General features: G+C 39.4%; 1 protein-coding gene and 1 pseudogene across 2 annotated transcripts; both read right to left on the bottom strand.

Annotated features, from left to right (window-relative positions):
* Positions 1-7,219: 7,219 nt before the first annotated feature.
* On the bottom strand, positions 7,220-7,336 carry LOC129409593 (5S ribosomal RNA; annotated as a pseudogene).
* A 10,365-nt stretch (positions 7,337-17,701) lies between these two features.
* On the bottom strand, positions 17,702-19,795 carry LOC129409450 (cilia- and flagella-associated protein 298-like). 2 transcript variants are annotated; one of them, XM_055155565.1, is made up of 2 exons: positions 19,374-19,795; positions 17,702-18,610 (listed from the first exon to the last, which is right to left on the bottom strand). In XM_055155565.1, the coding sequence occupies exon 2, from the start codon at positions 18,572-18,574 to the stop codon at positions 17,702-17,704; it is 873 nt and encodes a 290-aa protein (XP_055011540.1). In that variant the 5' UTR covers positions 18,575-18,610; positions 19,374-19,795. The 2 variants fall into 2 exon arrangements, with proteins under 2 accessions (XP_055011540.1, XP_055011541.1); XM_055155566.1 differs by having other exon boundaries at positions 19,402-19,795.
* Between the last annotated feature and the right edge of the window lie 302 nt (positions 19,796-20,097).

Here is a 20,097-nt window from a genome sequence, read left to right as displayed (position 1 = left end):
TTTTACCTAAAGGGCATTTTATGTTTTGTTCACTTTACAGCACAATAATAGTATGTTAACATGGAAATAACACGGTAGCTGCTGCTAAATATTCATTTAATTTGCTTTGTTTAAATAAGCAGTAAAAGTAAGTAATATGATCTGGTCGGATATACAAACAAAACCTATTGCTGTGCTCCAGGGCAGAGCACCAAAGAGCCTATATCAATCTATTTTCTGGCCTATGATATAGGAATGTAACAAAATCCAAATTTTCTCAGTATGATATTTTCACGATATACATCACACGGTATGATATTTATTGCGATATTTTGTGGAGGCTAATAAAACTTTAAATATGCTACTGTTTCCTCTTACAATGCCTTGACAAGACGGAGCAAAGGATCATGGTTTATGTAGTTCCCCTCATTTTTATAAGCTATTGCTGCACCATGACTCTTAATTTAAGCAATGAGACTTGTAATTCTATATATTTTGATGCTTTATGATACTATTGTGAGAACTTTGACGATACAGTATCACGATACTTCGGTTATTGTTACATCCCTACTATGTTATAATCTTATTTCCTCACCACAAACAGACCCAGAGATGTGTTTTGTCTTATTTACATATGTTTGACACACAAATCTTGCATATTTAAGCTGAGTTCTTTTCTCCAACTGTGCCACCTTGTGATTTCATGTGGTACAGGAAGTGCTCTAAATCACTCCATACTCCTTTGTTTGTAGTCATTCGGATCATTTCAGTCCAGGTATGAAAACTCATTTTGCTAAAACAAAGTTGAGGAAGTTATATTCAATAGTTATACATCACAATAGGTGATTCCATAAATGTTACCAAGCAACAATGGGCCAAAAGTCATGTTTATTTGACTATTATTTGTATTTTGTTGAATTAACGTTTTATAGTTTTGATTAAAAAAAAAAAAAAAAGTTCCTTGCGTGTAACCTGGGCAAACTACGATAAAATTCAGAGTCTCTGTAGTGCCATGTCCTCATTCTGTTTTTAGAACTCTGCTACTTCCTGTCAAACCCAAATAAACTAACATTAGTATTCACCAACATCCATCATTCATCACCTGCTGAAATGTTATGCAACTTCCACAAGGGCTAACTGCTGTCCAAGTTCAACTCCTGTATAAATAATGTGGCATTTTCACATTAAATATCTAAAACTAGAATCTCTATTTTATAATCATGAACCAATTTTATTTTCAAGGTCTGCTTACTCATTCAAATAAACCACAAGTTCTGTAGAATCACAATTAGAAAATGTCAAAATCATAAGCGTGTAGTGAGAAAAATTCTAAAATTCTACAGAACTTGCGGTTTATTTGAATGAGTAATCAGACAATGAAAATAAACTTGGTCTATGATTAAAAAAAGATATTTAGATATTTAATGTGAAAATGCCACATCATTTATACAGGAGTTGAACTTGGACAGCAGTTAGCCCTTGTGGAAGTTGCATAACATTTCAGCAGGTGATGAATGATGGATGCTGATGAATGTCCATGCCGTGAGGAAGAGGGAGCAGACTGGAGGATGGAGAGAGGGAGAAGGAGAAGAAGGGTGGAGGAGGAGAGAGGAGGCGGAGGAGGGAGCAGTATGGAGAAAGAGGAAGGAGAGAGCAGGAGGTGGAGGAGGGAGAGAGCAGGAGGAGAAGGGGGCAGTCTGCAGGAGGAGAAGGGAAGGTGGATGGAGGAGCAGCAGGAGGAGAAAGGAGCAGCCTGGAGGAGGAGGGAGTAGAAGGCGGTGGAGGGAGGAGTCTTGAAGAATAGGGAGCAGCCTGGATGGAGATGGATGAGGGAGCAGGATGAGAAGAGAACAGCCTGGAGGAACAGGGAGTAGACTGGTGAAGGAGGGAGAAGGAGGTTATGGGAGGAAGAGAGAGGAAGAGGAGGGAGCAGCCTGACTGGGGTTGTCTGCAGTTGTTTGGAGATGTTTCCAGCAAGTTTTGAGCAATTTCAAAATTTTGTCAAATTTGAGCCAAAACGACAGGGCCGGACTTGCTGGAAACATCATCAAACATCCTCAGACCATTTCTTTTTTGCCAGGTTTCGGCTCAAATTTGACCAAATTTTGAAATTGCTCAAAACTTGCTGGAGATGTCTCCAAACATCCTCAGACCACCCAAGATCTACATATTAGCACATCGTTTGTCATTTGAAGGCATTTTGGGCCAAAACCTGACTTGGTCAAAAAATAGATTTTTCGCTAGGTCCATCCCTGTCATTTCAGGTAAAATTTGAGAAAATTTTGAAATTGCTCAAAACTTCCTGGAAAATAGTCTGCAGCCTGGAAAAGGAGGGACGAGCAGGAGGCAGCGGAGGGAGAGAGCAGGAGGAGAAGAGAGGAGGAGAAGTGAGCAGCCGGAGGGAGTAGGAGGTGGAGGAGGGAGAGAGCAGGAGGAAAGAGAGGAGGAGGGGGGAGCAGCTTGGATGGAGATGGAGGAGGGAGCAGGAGGAGAAGGGAGCACACTGGAGGAGGAAGGAGCAGACTGAAGGGCCATTACAAACCACTTAACCCTGTTTACCACATGAAATATTCACACAGGACTTTTCCATTAACCTGCCTGGCCTGAACCAAAAGTGACGTCCATGTTGGTTTATCACAAGTGACATGGACGAAGCACACATGCTCAGCTCAAATGCACACAAGTTCAGCTCAAACGCAGACATTTGTATCATGTATTCAATTACAAAACAAAGGATTTTTTCATCATGTTTACATTATTATGTTATGATGTCTGATGTCTTGGTTTACTCTTTCTTTTTTAGTCTGTGAGAAAATATTGTTATATTTCCGATTACTCGCTTAAAAAAAAAAAAAAAAAAATAGAACCTTATCGCAAGCAAAAATACAGTTAACTCATATTGTGCTTTTTAAATTTTTTTTTTTTATCTCAGTTATAATGTTTCCTCATCACAAACTGGAGTTGTGGTTTGTTTCATTCATGACACCACAAGTGCTCCACTGTGTTTTAAACTCTATGCACCTTCACAAGAATCATTTGGATAACTTCAGCCATAGAATTTTCAATCTCTACTGAACTAAAGGAAAATAGCTGTTAACTTGAAAACCACCACTACTACCACTACATGACATCACAAGGTGGAACAGAGCATTTTTAGCTTTGCAGATGTAGATAGACTCATAATAAAAGATCACTTAAAAAACAACTCTGGTAATCAATATAAGAGTCTCCAATTAGATTTACCAAGTTTTCCTTCTTTGGCAGCCTGGGCTTAAGGAAAACATTTGTGAAAGTCTATCTCCCTCTGATGGACATTAGCTGTATTACACTTAAAAAAAAGGTAGGTGTTGAGTACAATTTCAGTCAGTCAGAGTTCATTATGATATACATTATGTACTTTGACGTAAAAAACAAACAAACAAAAAAAAAAAAAAAAAAAACAGGGTAAGTTTAAAACTGTTTCATTATTGTATGAAATGAAGTGACAATATTTTTACATATATAAAACTAATGCTTTGCCATATTGTGAATCCACATTATACCACAGTGTGCTTCCATCATGACAAATGTGAGCAGAATTATTTTGAAGTCAACTCCCAATATTTACAGTTTGTTTTTGCCACATAGTAGCAATGCACTAGCCAGGCTGGCGCCACCTAGTGCCTCTGCTCAAGTTCATTTCTCTCTAGGTCAGGAATACACTAGACAGTTCACAAAAAACCTGGAAATGCAAGTCAGCGAAGAGCCATACATTCTGTGTTGGCAACAATTCCCAAGATCTAGGATTTAAAGCCCAAACAAAGAGAATGTTTGGTGAATTTTATCAAGGGGAAAGACGTTATTGCCTTTCTTCCTATGGGAATTGGGAAAAGCTTAATATACAAGTTAGCCCTGCATTACATACATCACGACCAAATAGCAGCAATGGTTTAATTGGTTAAATGAAAAAAAGTACCCGCCTACCGTCAAATGAACGAATACTAATGCTGCAAGGTCAGACAGTTTCTATGAATTGAAACCGGCTGATGAATCAGTCTAGTAATGCACTGCAACTATAGATAATCATTACCTCAGTCATACCTCGATGCATTTTTTTCTCACAATATTACATTAACATGATATTTCCACAAATTTTTTTATAATAATAATAATAATAATTTAAATTGTGATTAAACACTTGAACTCCCCACAACCACATTCATAATGGAGATGCAAAAGAGCAGTACCAGGAGGACTAAATAAGAGAGTGAGGGTGAAAGAGGAGTGGGGTCTGTCTGCGTGATGGCACCTAGCACCTGAAATTGAGCATATATGGGAAAACAGATAGCTCATGTTTTTTGTTTTGTTTTATAAGCATTTGAATTCACAATTAGAACCTCACATACATTTCCTTTAAGATGCATCAAACCACAGATGGCCATAAATGAGCTTACTTTATAGATATTGTTTGAAATGAATGCTTTGGGACTCCATCTGTGTAGACAAGCTGATCATGCATTGCTCAGATGTGATTTTTGGGTCTATTCCACAGATCAGCGAGTCCTCGTATATACAGTGCATGTGCGTGTCCAGCAGGGGGAGCTCTGTGTCCGTTTTCACCCAGATGTCATGGCGTCCTTCCCGGATGAGGGCAAGGATCTGTATGTTTTACCCTTTATGGTATTTTCACTTTCAAGACACATTTAAAGGGAACACACATCGATGAAATGGGGCCTCACCTTTAAATATGTGAAATGCCACAAAAATGGTTTTATTAATAATAATTTACGTGCACTTGTCAATAAACGTGAGCAGTAAAAAGTCAGTAAAAGGTCTGATGGTGAGTCTGCCTTTCGAGATCCAAAGGAGACAAAGTTAAAGGGCCTGTACCTGATTTTTTGAGTGTGTATTATTATGCTGAATTCAGTTTTTGACATTCGACATTCTCTCATCAGAAACATGCCAGATGTTTTAGGTGTCATTCATGCATGTTTGAGTAATCTAGCGATCTCTCTCAGGCACAATTCAAACCTTCCTTCTAGGGCTGGGTCTCATTAAGAAGTTGCCGATAAGATACATGCCTCGATACATAGGTAATTCAATACGATGTATTTCAAATCGATTATAAGATTCAGTAAAAAATAAAGGCTGAATCATGGCTGTGATAAAAGTCTTTATTAAACCACTGCTTGTGCAAAGTTAATATGATCATCAAAAGTGAATATGTAAAATGTGTTGCATAAATGAGTTTCCTTCCTCTAAACCAGCAGAAAAACTGTAGCACTGTAACAAAATGATCTAGAAAAACATACACATTTTTTTTTTCTTGGCAATATATAGAGACAGCAGCCCACGTTATCGATACTGTATAATCACATTAGACGACATGATATATAGACATTTTTGTACAACTATACAACTCTGTCCAAAGCTCCATCGAAGAGCCTATGTCATTCAAGCTCCTGCTCCTTCATTTTCCATAAATGTACAAACCAATAGGGCTGCTCGATTATGGGGGGGAAAAATCATTATCACAATTATTTTGGTCAATACTGAAATCACGATTATTCAAATGATTATATTTTAGTTACACAATTTATTCAGCATTTATCTCTCTAAAAACAACAACTACAAAAACACTGTTATTGATAATTCATGCAAAAGTTTCAAACTGAAAATAAATATAGGCTACAAATATGTATCTGTATATGTATAAAACCTTAAATAAATAAAATATAACATGAAATAAAGCATAGAAAAACATAAATGTATGCAAAATAAGCTATATACCCAGCTGTTCTACAATCTCTATATTTAAAAATAAAATATACTTATTTATATAAAAAAATATCCCATCATAAACTTTGTTAAGCTTTAATCATTTCAATTCAATTATATGAGCTAGGAGATCATTTGACACAAAAATCAAAATCACAATTAAAATTCAATTAATTGCACAACCTTGCAAACTATGAAACACAAAATTGTACACTACAACTTCACAAACCTGATGTGATGTGCAGCAATTGAGGGCCTGTTTACATAATAACACTTGAGGGTAAAAATGACAAAATATTTTTACAGTGCCTTTCGTTTAGATGGTGATGGCATTTTTGGGACTTAAAAAAGCAAAAATCTGAAATCACCCTCCAGGGTGGAAAAGTTTAATAAACTCCGCCATAGCATTTACTTCCATCTACAGTCCAAGACACAAAACTCTGGTCAGATCTGCTCACGTTGTGTATGCGTTTACGTCACATACATACAGTACACAGAAACAAGCATGTCAGATGGCATGCATACCCAACCAAATTCCACACACTTTTGCGTTACCGTATTCACTCAGATTTCCTCCTGAAAACACTTCATGCACTTCATGATGCCACTTTTGCATCTTCTGTTCAGACCATCATCATATAAACGTAGCATTAAATACTGAGATGCACACTGATTGTTTTGTCATAGTACTCTGAAGGGGGAGTGACTTGGCAGAGAGCAAGGGAAGAGGAGAATCAGAATTAACTTAAAACATGTTAATATTCAGCTTTTTCTGTTATGTCATGCTCTTTATATAATGCACTGTATAGTGAATGCTGATAATTAAGAAGAAAATTATACTGTAAAATATAGTCCATCTATTTTATATAGCTCTAGTAATAACTAATACAAAAGCTGCTGGATTACCTTTTTTCTTCCAATCACACGCATTCTTCTTCTTCTTCTGTAGAATTACACAGCTGCTTACAAATCAGATACATTGTCACCAAGAATCATGTGAAACAGCTGCTTGACACTATCCCAGACACTTCATTCTCTGTCATGGTACACAAAAAAAAGCGTGACAAAAAAGCTAATAGTAGCAGAGATTGGAAAACTATAATGAAACAACTGCATGACGCCACCCAGGCTGTTGTTTCTGTGCCATGGTGTAATATCAACACACAGTCACTTCTACATTCTGTTTGAATCCAGAAGGAAGTCTAAGTAAGTCTTTATTTTATATAGCGCTTTTCACAGACATTTTTGTCACAAAAATGCTTTACAGAGCATTATTCATTCACTCTATACCTGGTGATGGTAAGCTACAATTGTAGCCACAGCTGCCCTGGGGCAGACTGACAGAAGCGTGGCTGCCATGCCAATGGGCGCCATCAGTCCCTCCAACCACCACCATCACTCAAGCACACACCACTTTCATACTAGGCAATGTGGGTGAAGTGTCTTGCCTAAGGACACAACAACAGTTGTTCCCACTGTCGCCCCACTGTGGCACCTGATTTTCCCAATAGTCTCCCATCCAAGTACTAATCAGGCCCAGCCTTGCTTAGCTTCTGAGATCTCACAGGATCAGCTTTTACAAGCTGGTATGGCCAGAAGGGTTTGGAATCGGACCACAGAGCACTAAAAACGTCTGTCCCACCACAGCAGCAAATTTTTATCATGTGTCTCTGAAATGCAACATGCCTGGGATCTAGAATACTCACTTCTTCAATACTTTACAAAGATGTGAGCCTGGTCACCGGTGAATATCCACATTTTCAAATAGGCGTGATTTATAAGTGGGCACATGCATAGTCCATCTGTATCAGAAAAAATAAAGGAAAAGAATATCACAAGGAATTGGAGAACATTGCATGTTCTGCTGAATCAATGAGTGAAGTACTAGATTTGGTTAATCTGATTTGAGATAATTAGATTTTATTTGAAATGATAGGTGACCAGTGAGCTTCTTCGTTTCACATGCATGACTAAAAATAAATTATGTCATTGCACGATCACGTTTTGGCTGAGACGAGAGTCTGGATTTGCCATGCAAGCGGCAGATATCTCCTCTAAAAAAATTTTTGTATAATTCAAAACAAAATATATAACTTCTTTAACCTGCAGATGTCTGTGCTGTGTCTCAACCCTCTGTGTTGTTGTTGTTGTTGTTTTTTTCACTCCTGAACAATCAACTTTGTTTTTGAACAACGTATAAAGTATTTCACACAGATTTTAAGCACTTTTGTGCTTAAAGTATAGATACCTAAACGTTTTATTTAAAGGGCCCATATGTCACTATTCTGATCAATGTTCTAATGTAGTTTCCTCAAGACAAACATACCTGGAGTTGTGTTTTGTTTCCTTCACATATGTTTAACACACAAACTCTGCATATTTAGGCTGAGTTCTTCTCTCAAACAGAAAACATTCTGCTCCACCTTGTGATGTCATGTGGTAAAACAGGAAGTGCTCCACTGTGTTTTTAAACTCCATACACCTGGAATCACTTGGATCATTTCAGTTCTGGAATTGCTCATCTCTACTGAACTAAAGGTAAAAGGAGCTCTTAACTTGGAAACTGCAACTACATGACATCACAAGGTGAAACAGAGCATTTTGAGCTTTGGAGATGTAGACAGACTCAAATCACTCAAATTTGTGTGGATGAAACAAAATGCAACTCCAGGTATGTTTTTGATGACTTAACAACATTATAACATGGCTAAGAGCTCACAAGAGTCAGTTTTGTGTAATATAGGCCCTTTAAGTATAGTACTTTACTACTGTTACTACTACTACTCTACTTTGTTACATTCCACCACTGCAACATGGCCACAAATAGCTCAAGGTGTTTTTCAGGTTATACACACAGTTTAGAGTGTGGGTTGATAGCTGAGGTCCTCACACTTTAAAAATCAATGTGGTTGAGTTATTGTGAAACCCCTTGACTTTGACCCTGGCTGCATTGACGAGAACACTGTTGAAGATTTTATGGCTTTTCTATACAAATCTAGAACAACAACAAAAATAGCACAGGTGGTTACAGTGTTGGACTGCTATTAGCTTCTGACTCATTTATCAAGTCAACCACACAAGGGGGAGGGCAGAAGGGCTTTGCCAAGGTAACTGCTGCCACTGCTACTGGAATATTCTAACTTTTTGGTTGGGGTCTGTCACCTGCTTGTTCCTGGATTGTTCACCAGTATGACATTAAACAGCTCTATTACATGTGTTTTTTTTTAGCTCAAAAATAGTTGGAAAAAACGGTATTCTGACTGCCTTTCCACAGATCTGACCTATAACTCCATGACAGAAGACAGAAAGGTCTTCACTCTTCACACAAAGCATCCCCGCAGCAAAAAACATTTAACGGACTCTCCACCAGAAAAATTATACAATGCACCTTTGTCCTGAACCAAACACAAGGTATAAAAATAAGTTTACATTTAATAAAGTAAAAAAAATATGTAATTTAACAAAGGCTCAAATTAGGTAAATCATTAACAACTAGAAAAGCACTCAGAGAGCGCAGACCTCCGCCAAGGACTACCCCCATTTTTTATATAAATTGTGATAAAATCAGTCTTCTGGATCAGAACCAGATCAGCCTTTGGAATATGAAAGAGGATCCCATTGTCCATCCCTGAGTCAAATTTCATGGGGTTTGGTCAATAATTAACCGAGATATTGAGAAACAAAATTTTTGGCCCCATTTACCACCATGTTCACTAAAATTTCAAAGTGATCCAGAATCCAGGATTTCTTCCGGATCACCCCCAAAATGAAATCAGTTCTTCCTTTTCACATTTCCAACAAATCCTGAAAATTTCATCAAAATCGGTCCATAACTTTTTGAGTTATGTTGCTAACAGACAAACAAACAAACAAACAAACACACAAACAAACAAACAGACAAACGCCGGCAAAAACATAACCTCCTTGGCGGAGGTAAAAAGCTGTACCCAACTGGGGTAACTTCAGTCAAATGGAACAGAACAGAACTAACCCAATCAGACAAAAGAACAGTGGTGTTTAAATACAAAACTGAACACAAGAGGGAGGAATTAGACAAAATAATTAACTTAAACTACTAACTTAATCAAAGCAACAAGAAGGCAAATAATTACAATACTGAGAATAATAAGTGATAATAAAGTGACCTTAAACAAACTAGACAACGAACTTAGTAAAACAAACTAAATAGTGCTCCCCCTTTGTTCGGCGTGGATGGTCTCTGCCAAGAGTCCTCTGTCCAGCCACTCAAACAAAACAATAAGAACAAGTGTAAGAAATCATGTCATATAAAACCAAAAATAAGAAAAAGAAAAAAACAACAATTTTCTTCATTATTTGTCTCCAAAATCAAAATGAAAAAACAGATAACGATTAGTTTTTTTTCAGCTTTCAATTATGTGTTTAAATGAATAATGGAAAATAAATGGAAATACGTGATTTAAACTCTGATGCCAGGCTTTTGCGCTGCATACAGACTGAACCAAGACTAAACCAGGTCTGGGACCAAACCGGAACCAGACCAGGACTGAGACCAGGACTTAGACTGGGACCAGACCAGAACTGAGTCTTTGACCAGAACCAGGACTGAGACCGGGAACAGGACCAGGAATGAGACTGGGACCAGACCGAGTTTGAGACCAGGACTGAGACCAGGACTTAAACTGGGACCAGACCATGACTAAAAATGATTCAGTCCTGGTTCAGTCCTGGTTCAGTCTTGGTTTGTCTGTATGCGCCGGAAAAGTCTGGCATTGCAGTTTAAGTCAAGGAAACTGAAAACGGCCATTATCCGTTTTTTCCTTTATTCATTTAAACACAAAATTGAAAACTGAAAAAATTTTATTTTTTTTTTTTTTTTCCCTTACTTTTGGTTTTATTTTGAAAAATGAATGAATGAATGGTACTCGAATTGTAATTAACAAATTCAGACTTATACTAAAATGCGTGTACCCTAGAGATGCGCGGATTGCGGTTACAACCGCGGTATCCGCGGTTAATCCGCGGGTCGGGCGGATGACGTGACGAAAAATTATATTTTAATTAAATTCGGGCGGGTGGCGGGTTAACTACTAAAAAAAAAAAAAAAAAAGTTATTGTTAGTATTGTTACCTACATCTGAAAAGACGAGTCTCGTTGTCTATGCTTGTAGTAATTAGCCCATTTGACCTCGTTTTTATGTTCTGAAGGTTAAGGTTGTGTCGGGTTATTGATGCCTAAGGTTTACGAGGCACATATTATATGCAGTTTATTTTATTATTTCTAATTTATTTCAGCTGTTTGCCAACACGTAAGTGGCTATAGGGCCATATTTATTTAGTTATGCTTTTTTTTTTTTGTTTCGATATCAGATATATTTTAAAACACGCAGACATTATAGCGTAGACTGCCACTCGGGGTATTTAAAACTTAAAGAAAGACCGATGGAGTGAGGCTATGACTTTGAAATAACATCGGGCAATGGCAGAATGTTCAGAATGTAACAACATCCAACACGAAGGCAAGAAGGTTCAAAAACAGCCTAGTCGGAAAACGTTGTCAGTTAATTAGCTGCGCAAGAAAACCAGGTAAGTTTGGGGTTGTTACGGACAATTAACTGTGTCGGCGGCAAGGTGGGGCATTTGAGGGTCGTGCCCCCCCCCTAGCGGCCACTGGTGCCCCACCCCCAACAGGCCGTTATTATTACCATTTTAAAATGATTTTGATTGGCGCATTTCACTTCGGGCCGAGGGCACAAACTTTACTGTGACATCAATGACGTCACAGTCTCTGTTTATTTAGTGTAGTGTGATTGGACAACTGTCCTGTCACTCACGTCACGTCACGTCAACCTGCTGCGTCAACTCGTAGCAGCTCCACGAATAACGGCAGCTGCTACTTTAGCCTAAAGCTCCACACAGGAAATGGCGAGAACAGAGTCAAAGACACACTGACAGACCCGCCGCAGGGACTCGGGACTGTCGATGCCCGGACTCGGGGCAGTCGCCACCGGGCCGGGGCTCTCGCTGCCGCCGCCGGTGTTCCGGATTGTCTGGCGATCAGTTTAACTGGTAAAGGCGGGGCCACATCTGAAAGCATGGGGGGCGTGTCCTCTCGCTTCCATTCACTCCCATAGAGACACAAAACTGCCAGAACTGTATTGTCGCGTTAAACCTTCTTTATCGTGGCGTATTATTTCCCCATTGAAAATAATCCAAATGTATCCCGCACATGTTCCCATCAAGACCTGGTTTGAAATAACAAACGTTGCTCTTTACTGCAGCGCATAAACGCGCTCAACGACTTGATCTGTTCGCTGCTCCAGACGCTCCTATAACAGGTGCCATATCACTATGTCGTGTAACAAATGAACATGGTCAAACACAAAATACTGTCCGTGTCTTCACTGTCATGAATGTAGTGTTTGTGTAGACATGTACAGGCTTATATAATGTGTATAATGATCTAGTTCACACAATTTGCTACCAAAATAGGGATTGACTCATTGGATCATTTTGACACAATCACCCAGAGTGAAATATTACACATCTCGCTGTGAACACAACAGGTAGACTACATCTCCTGCTTCCAGATCCAGACGTGTTGGGCGTGTCCACTCAGCTGCAGATGTGGTGGGCGTGCATCATGCTCCCAATCCTTTTAGTCAGGTACAAAAGAAATAACTATCATATAGGCCAAAAGTCGTTTACACGTTCAGTATTTGTCATCCCTAATGCACTGTGTAATTGGCTGGTCTAGAATAAAGAAAAAATGTGACTGCGTTTGCCTATTATATGCTTCGTGATACAGAATATACATTCACCTGACCAGAGACAGACAAGAATGTTTTAGCATCAAGATCACTGAAAAACACTACACAATGAACATATAAACTTCAGTGACTACAAAAAGCCTCCAGTCCAAAAGGCTTCTATGCAGCCGCAGCGCAGCAACAACCAGATCAAGTTGTTAAGGCACGCCCACCACATCTGCAGCCGAGTGGACACGCCCACCACATCTGGATCTGGATGCAAAAGATGTAGTCTACCTGTAGTCTACAGTCAGATGTTTTATATCTGGTTTGATCCTAGTTTAGACCTAGTTTAGACCCATATTAAGGCAGCAAATTGTGTGAAATGTCACATTGCATACATGTACATATAATATAGGCCTATCTCTACACACGCAGACCCCTGAGAGTAACAGGACTGGCAACAGTTTATCTTTGAGTATTTTTTATCGGCAGGTTTGCGACTTGAAAGACAGCACAAGAATCATAATATTAGTTGTTGACATGGAGCGTCTACAGCAGCAGCAGCGCAGCGACAACCAGATCAAGTGGTTAAGGTGCACGCCCACCGCATCTACAGCTGAGTGGACACGCCCAACACGTCTGGATCTGGAAGCAGGAGATGTAGTCTACCTGTTGTGTTCACAGCAAGATGTAGTGTAAGATTTCACTCTGGGTGATTGTGTCAAAATGATCCAATGAGTCAGTCCCTATTTTGGTAGCAAATTGTGTGAACTAGATCATTATACACATTATATAAGCCTGTACATGTCTACACAAACACTACATTCATGACAGTGAAGACACGGACAGTATTTTGTGTTTGACCATGTTCATTTGTTACACGACATAGTGATATGGCTCCTGTTATAGGAGCGTCTGGAGCAGCGAACAGATCAAGTGGTTGAGCGCGTTTATGCGCTGCAGTAAAGAGCAACGTTTGTTATTTCAAACCAGGTCTTGATGGGAACATGTGCTGGATACATTTGGATTATTTTTCAATGGGGAAATAATACGCCACGATAAAGAAGGTTTAACGCGACAATACAGTTCTGGCAGTTTTGTGTCTCTATGGGAGTGAATGGAAGCGAGAGGACACGCCCCCCATGCTTCCAGATGTGGCCCCGCCTTTACCAGTTAAACTGATCGCCAGACAATCCGGAACACCGGACCTCGTGTCACGGACCAGACTGGACCAGGATTTAGACCAGTTTCATCTCTTCATATTGGACAATAGACTTTTGGAAACAGTAACAGTGGGACAGTGGATAGAGGAAACACTGCTTCAGTCTCTGGAGAAGGTAAGAGGCTGGTTTTCATTATTTTGCGGCAAATCAGAACTTGGAGCCTCACAGGTAAATAGTGTTATAGTGTTAATAGTTAAATAGTGTTATAGTGTTAATAGTTAAATAGTGTTATAGTGTTAATAGTTAAATAGTGTTATAGTGTTAATAGTTAAATAGTGTTATAGTGTTAATAGTTAAATAGTGTTATAGTGTTAATAGTTAATAGTGTTATAGTGTTAATAGTTAAATAGTGTTATAGTGTTAGTTAAATAGTGTTATAGTGTTATAGTAAATAGTTATAGTTTATAGTTAATAGTGTTATAGTGTTAATAGTTAATAGTGTTATAGTGTTAATAGTTAAATAGTGTTATAGTGTTAATAGTTAAATAGTGTTATAGTGTTAATAGTTAAATAGTGTTATAGTGTTAATAGTTAAATAGTGTTATAGTTTTAATAGTTAAATAGTGTTATAGTGTTAATAGTTAAATAGTGTTATAGTGTTAATAGTTAAATAGTGTTATAGTGTTAATAGTTAAATAGTGTTATAGTTTTAATAGTTAAATAGTGTTATAGTGTTAATAGTTAAATAGTGTTATAGTGTTAATAGTTAAATAGTGTAGTAATAGTTAATAGTGTTATAGTTTTAATAGTTAAATAGTGTTATAGTGTTAATAGTTAAAGTTAATAGTGTAAATAGTGTTATAGTTTTAATAGTTAAATAGTGTTATAGTGTTAATAGTTAAATAGTTAATAGTGTAGTGTTAATAGTTAAATAGTGTTATAGTTAATAGTTAAAGTTGTATAGTTTAATAGTTAAAGTAGTGCGTAAGTGTTAATAGTTAATAGTGCGTAAATGAGCTGGTGGGTGCGATGGAGCTGCTCTGGTTGTTCTGTCGTGTGCTGTAGGAGCGGCATCTGTGTTCATGTCTCTTATTGTAGTTTTGTTGACGTTTTGTTGGTCTGGGTGTGAGCGGCGTGTTACGTTGTGTTGTTGCATAAAGTTTGCGCTTGGCTCTTCATTGTGCTCTGATCGATACTGTTCAGCCAATACTAACCAAAATGTCTGTTTCTGATATTTGTTATAATACTACAGCCTATATATATAATACATATATTATTCATAATATATATTTATAATTTTGCACTTGGTGCCCCTCCCAAAAATTATACCATCAGCCGCCACTGGTCCTGGTTTCGTCCTGGTTTCGTCCTGGTTTAGTCCTGGTTTAGTCCCGGTCCCTCAAGTCTCAGGTCTCCATAGGACAGGACTGGACGGCGACTCGCGTACCACGTTCACTACAGCCCTGGTGCTGTCCGATGCGTGGTTATTTCTAGTTCAGAGGTGTTTTTGACGAGAGGCTGTTGTTTAATGTTTACAACCAGTGGCAGGACTTATTGTTTTTTAATAAACCTCAACCTTTTATTATTGTCTTGTGTGCCTATCGTCTACCACACAGCCTCAACAACTATTGCAGCTAATAATAATAATAATCTTAATATAATAATGATTATAATAACAACACATAATTAGCCTAATACTGTTAAAGAAAAACGTGTTTGATAGCATGTCTGCTGTGTATGACTCCACCGCGTTAAAATATTTCTCAAATGGCAGTGCCCCCCCTGCTGGTGACCCACGCCCCTCCAGTAGATGTGCTCTGACGCCGACTCTGACAATTAAGAATGCGAACATACACGCTGAGCGAATTTTGGAATGAATGAGCTATAGTTGGCCCTCGCCCACTAACAACGTTAGGGGCGAGGGGTATTGTTTTCGCTCGGTTTCTTACGCTCTATTATTATTATTATTATTATTTTTCCTTGCAAACGATCGCGATTTTGAGGGCCTAAACGTCGACGAAAAGTCCCCAAACCGGGTATCAGATCGATCGGCCCGGTGAAAAATTTGATAAAATGGGCATCGCGACAACGCCCAAAGCCCCCCCACTCAACAGCATTTTTCATGGTTGGCCAGTAGGGGCGCAAAGACTCCCCAAAAAAATAATTAAAAAATGATTACAGACACAGACTTAGTCCGATTGTGCTGAAATTTGAATCACTAATGCATGATCCCAGCCTGAATATAATACACTATAAAACATATGAAAAGTGAACTCTGAACGGTTTACAAATCCCATACCTCGGTTACATTGAACTAGACATGCATGTTTTGGGGGTGTCTCTTCCTCGCCGGGGTGTGTTGATTGTGAAAGACCCTTGTGATAGTTACATGCGACAGAAAAAAACAGCTGTACCTGGGGTGCTTGGTATGAATGTGTTTAACCCTCTGTATTCTGAACTACTGAGGAAATATGGCCCTGATCTGTGGGAGGCATCAGTCATCCGGTCTGCACCACCTGGACTGAGGAGAGTCCTGAGGTATTGCCAGGTGATGGAGGCCATGGCCAGCTCCCCAGACCCTCATCCAGTTAGAGTGCAGGGTAAGAGGCCTTTACGTATTCCAGCTGGCAGTTTGAAGTATGTTCCTATTACTTGCCCACAGGTGCCCTTACATCAGTCCATAGAGCTCATGGTGGAACCTCTTGGGCCTGAGCACACTGGTCTGCCTGAAGGGTTATTGATATCACCCTCATTAGTCAAGGCAGAGCAGGGCCGGACCTTTGTGCCTGTCACTAATGTGGGTACGACAGATGTCTGGTTAACCCCACGTAGGGTGATTGCCACTGTTCAAAAGGCTGAAGTTATAATTGGGGAGCAGGCGCATATTCAGGTTTCTGTAGATTCACAAAGTGGTACAGCATTTATTGCTACTCAGGAGGTGACAGAGGCAAGTGAGATTAATTTACCCGAGTTTGAAAATCTAGTTTTGGGAGATAGACTAAAAGCTAAGGCTCTTTTGGCAAAGTATAGCAGAGTTTTTGCACGAAATGATCTAGATGTGGGATGCACAGATCTTATTAAACATGAAATACCCTTGCTAGATGAGACTCCGGTGCGTCAGCCATATAGGCGGATTCCCCCCTCACAATATGAATTGGCCCGTAATCACATCCAACAGTTGTTGCAAAGTCAAATAATTAGGGAGAGCAGCAGTCCGTATTCCTCCCCAATAGTTCTGGTGCTTAAAAAGGATGGTTCATTGCGCATGTGCGTGGACTACAGGCTGTTAAATGCGAAGACCAGAAAAGATGCATTTCCTCTTCCAAGAATAGAGGAGTCGCTGGATGCTTTGGCTGGAGCGCAATGGTTCTCCACATTAGATTTGGCTAGCGGCTACAGCCAAGTGGAGATGGCTGAAAGGGACAAGGCAAAGACGGCATTTTGTACCCCTTTTGGTCTGTTTGAATTTAATCGCATGCCGTTTGGTCTGTGCAATGCGCCAAGTACTTTTCAGCGGCTCATGGAGCGTATTTTTGGGGACTGTCGCCATCAGTCAGTACTTTTGTACTTAGATGATGTGATAGTTTTTTCCTCCACTGTACAGCAGCACCTTGAACGGTTAGAACAAGTCTTTTCCCGGTTAGACACGCAGGGGTTGAAGGTAAAGCTTTCTAAATGTAATTTTTATTTTATTTTTTTTATTTTTATTTTTTTTCACTCTTTTAAGTGACATTTTATTGAATAATAATGTATATGCAAACCAATGTATGCGTTATGAGCAAATGTGAGAGTGGATTTCCATTAGCTAGGCACCAATACTGAAAGTGGAAAATGGTTATCCACTTCTCAGTTTCTACGTCCACATGTGAGAGGGAAATCCTGAACCCAATGAACCCCAGGTGGCCATAAGAAAGGATATTAAAAATATCTACTGGCTTTAAAACAATATAAAAAGTAACAATGGATACCAGTTTTAGGAACGAATATTGCATTTACTTCTTTGGTAAGACCTAATAGTCAGAACAGTCAGAGCAGCAGTTTGGAGGCATGCCACATGTGCCAGTTTTAGACTTCATCTTGGTCCCCATTTGATGTTGGTTAAGCCTTGAATCTGTCTTTTGAGAGCCTGTCTATCCGACCAATCAGAGTCCAGGTAGCTGTCGTCATCAGCCTCCTCCAGTTTCTTGAGTTCCTCTTGTCTCCTGTGGTAATGCATCATCATCTGTTTGTGCTGTTCCTCAGTGATCAATGGCTCCCTCGCTGGTGCCCCCTGGCCTTTCTTCTGAATTTTTACAAAAATTTTTGTCTTCTCGTTCTTGCCTATGTAGTCCTGGAGCTTTTTCCCTCTCTGCATCTCTTTAGCAGCCCACCACAGCTGACAGTCCTCCTCAGGAACAACTTGAAGAGACGCCTGTGTTCCCGAAAGGTCTTCTCGGTCCTCCATCTCCATCCGGATGGGGTCATGTGGAGGCAGGCCCATGGGATAAACAATCATCACAGCTCCTCTCAGCTGGTCAAGAGCCTCTTTCACCATGTCCATAGTGACACACACATTAGCCTGGATTTGTTTCTTTGAAATTAGCGTTTTTGCTTCATCTACTGTTTTCATCAAAACCTCTTTCATTTTCTCATTTGGAGCTTGTCCATTCCTCTTTCCTATCTCATCCTGCCTCAGCACTGGACCGCCACTAGGAACACACTTCTCTTCCCATTCATCTATGAGTTTCAGCTCCACAATTTGATCCTCTGTTAGGCCCTGCATGTTTGGTGGTAAAGTGATGCCATGATCTGCCAGTTCTGTAATTTCTGCACATATTCTCTCCACCTTGAGCCTCCCATTGTAAATAGAAGTAACTTGGTGGATTACGGTCTCCAGAGGCGCGTCCACAGAAGTGTTGAACAAAAACTGGCTTTCGTCTCCTCTTTTCACATGCAACTGCACCATTTTGCCGTCTTCTGTTCCCCCTTCACCTCCTGGAAGCTGGAAAAATTTACAGGATCAAGAAGAACTCAAATTCAAATCACAATTGCGTGATCCAGGCCTGAATGTGATGAAATATGAAATTTAATAAAAATGAACTCTATAGCGCCCCCTAGCATAGACATGAAACGTCAACATTATCGGATTTGGACCAAAGTCGGGGATTAAATTCTATGCATGATTACAAGCAAAAAAGTTTATTACGGATATGATGCATTTTCCACCATTGGCCAGCAGGGGCGCAAAGACCCCCAAAAAATAGTTAAAAAATTATTACACCCACAGGCTTAGTCCGATCGTGCTGAAATTTGAATCACTAATGCCTGATCATGGCCTGAATATAATACACTATAAAACATATGAAAAATGAACTCTATAGCGCCCCCTAGCATAGACATGAAACGTCAACATTATCGGATTTGGACCAAATTCGGAAATTAAATTCTATGCATGATGACAAGCAAAAAAAAGTCTATTACGGACATGAGGCATTTTCCACCACTGGCCAGCAGGGGCGCAAAGACTCCCCCAAAAAATAGTTAAAAAATGATTCCACCCACAGGCTTAGTCCGATTGTGCTGAAATTTGAATCACTAATGCGTCATTGTCGACCTGGGCGAATGTCGGGAAGAGAGGGTGGCGTGCCGGGGCGGTTGCGAGTAGTTTAAGGTCATGGTTTAAGGTCAAGGGTATATTTCTTCTGTTATTTCTGGCCATTTTTGTTTTATAATTGAGTTGTTTTTGTAAGTGTTGCTGTACTTACTGTTACGCAGATAAAAAGTGCGACCTACTCTGTGAAATCTACTCTGTAAAGTCTCCTCTGTGAAGTCTACTGTTTGAAATCTTTGTACGATTTGCTCTGTGTCAAGCTCAGCTAAATGTGCCTTTTCCGTTAAGCGATTTGTGATTTTCGATTTGTGATTTGCGATTTGCCTACTCTTATAATCTCCCCGAGGCCAAACAAAGCTTTGAGTTAAAGCCCACAAAGCTTTGAAGTTTAGCTTTGAGTTCCGGAGTTGCCATGGTAACAAGGCTTTATGGAACTTTACATGTATGATGTCATCGGCGCCGTGAACCTGATGGAACTGGGAGGTTTTCAGGTTCTAGAATGTGATGATGTCATACTCCCAGACGGGGCAAGAGCCACGTTTCCCTGTTGACTGAGGCCGAGTGTTGTTAAGAAGTCACTGATATGAGACAAACCTCGATTACAGTGCGCTTTCGATTCGATACGGTTCAGTAAAAAAATAAAGGCTAAATCATGGAAAATCTTTGTTAAACCACTTCTTGTGCAAAGTCCATATGAAACACAAACATTTTAATCCTCAAAACAGCGAAAATGTCAAACGAGTTTCCTTCCATTAAAACAACGAAACTGTAGCTGTAACAAAATCATTTAGTAAAATAAACCAAAAATACTCTTGGTGATATATCGATAGAGCAGCCCACAATATCGATACTGTGTCATCACATTAAACGATACAATA

The sequence above is a fragment of the Boleophthalmus pectinirostris genome, unplaced genomic scaffold, assembly GCF_026225935.1.
Source record: "Boleophthalmus pectinirostris isolate CB_2022bp ecotype Guang Dong unplaced genomic scaffold, ASM2622593v1 HiC_scaffold_2, whole genome shotgun sequence".
NCBI classification, from domain to species: domain Eukaryota; kingdom Metazoa; phylum Chordata; class Actinopteri; order Gobiiformes; family Gobiidae; genus Boleophthalmus; species Boleophthalmus pectinirostris.
The sequence above is the reverse complement of the archived record's forward strand: the minus strand, read 5'-3'. Positions and strand labels throughout refer to the sequence as shown.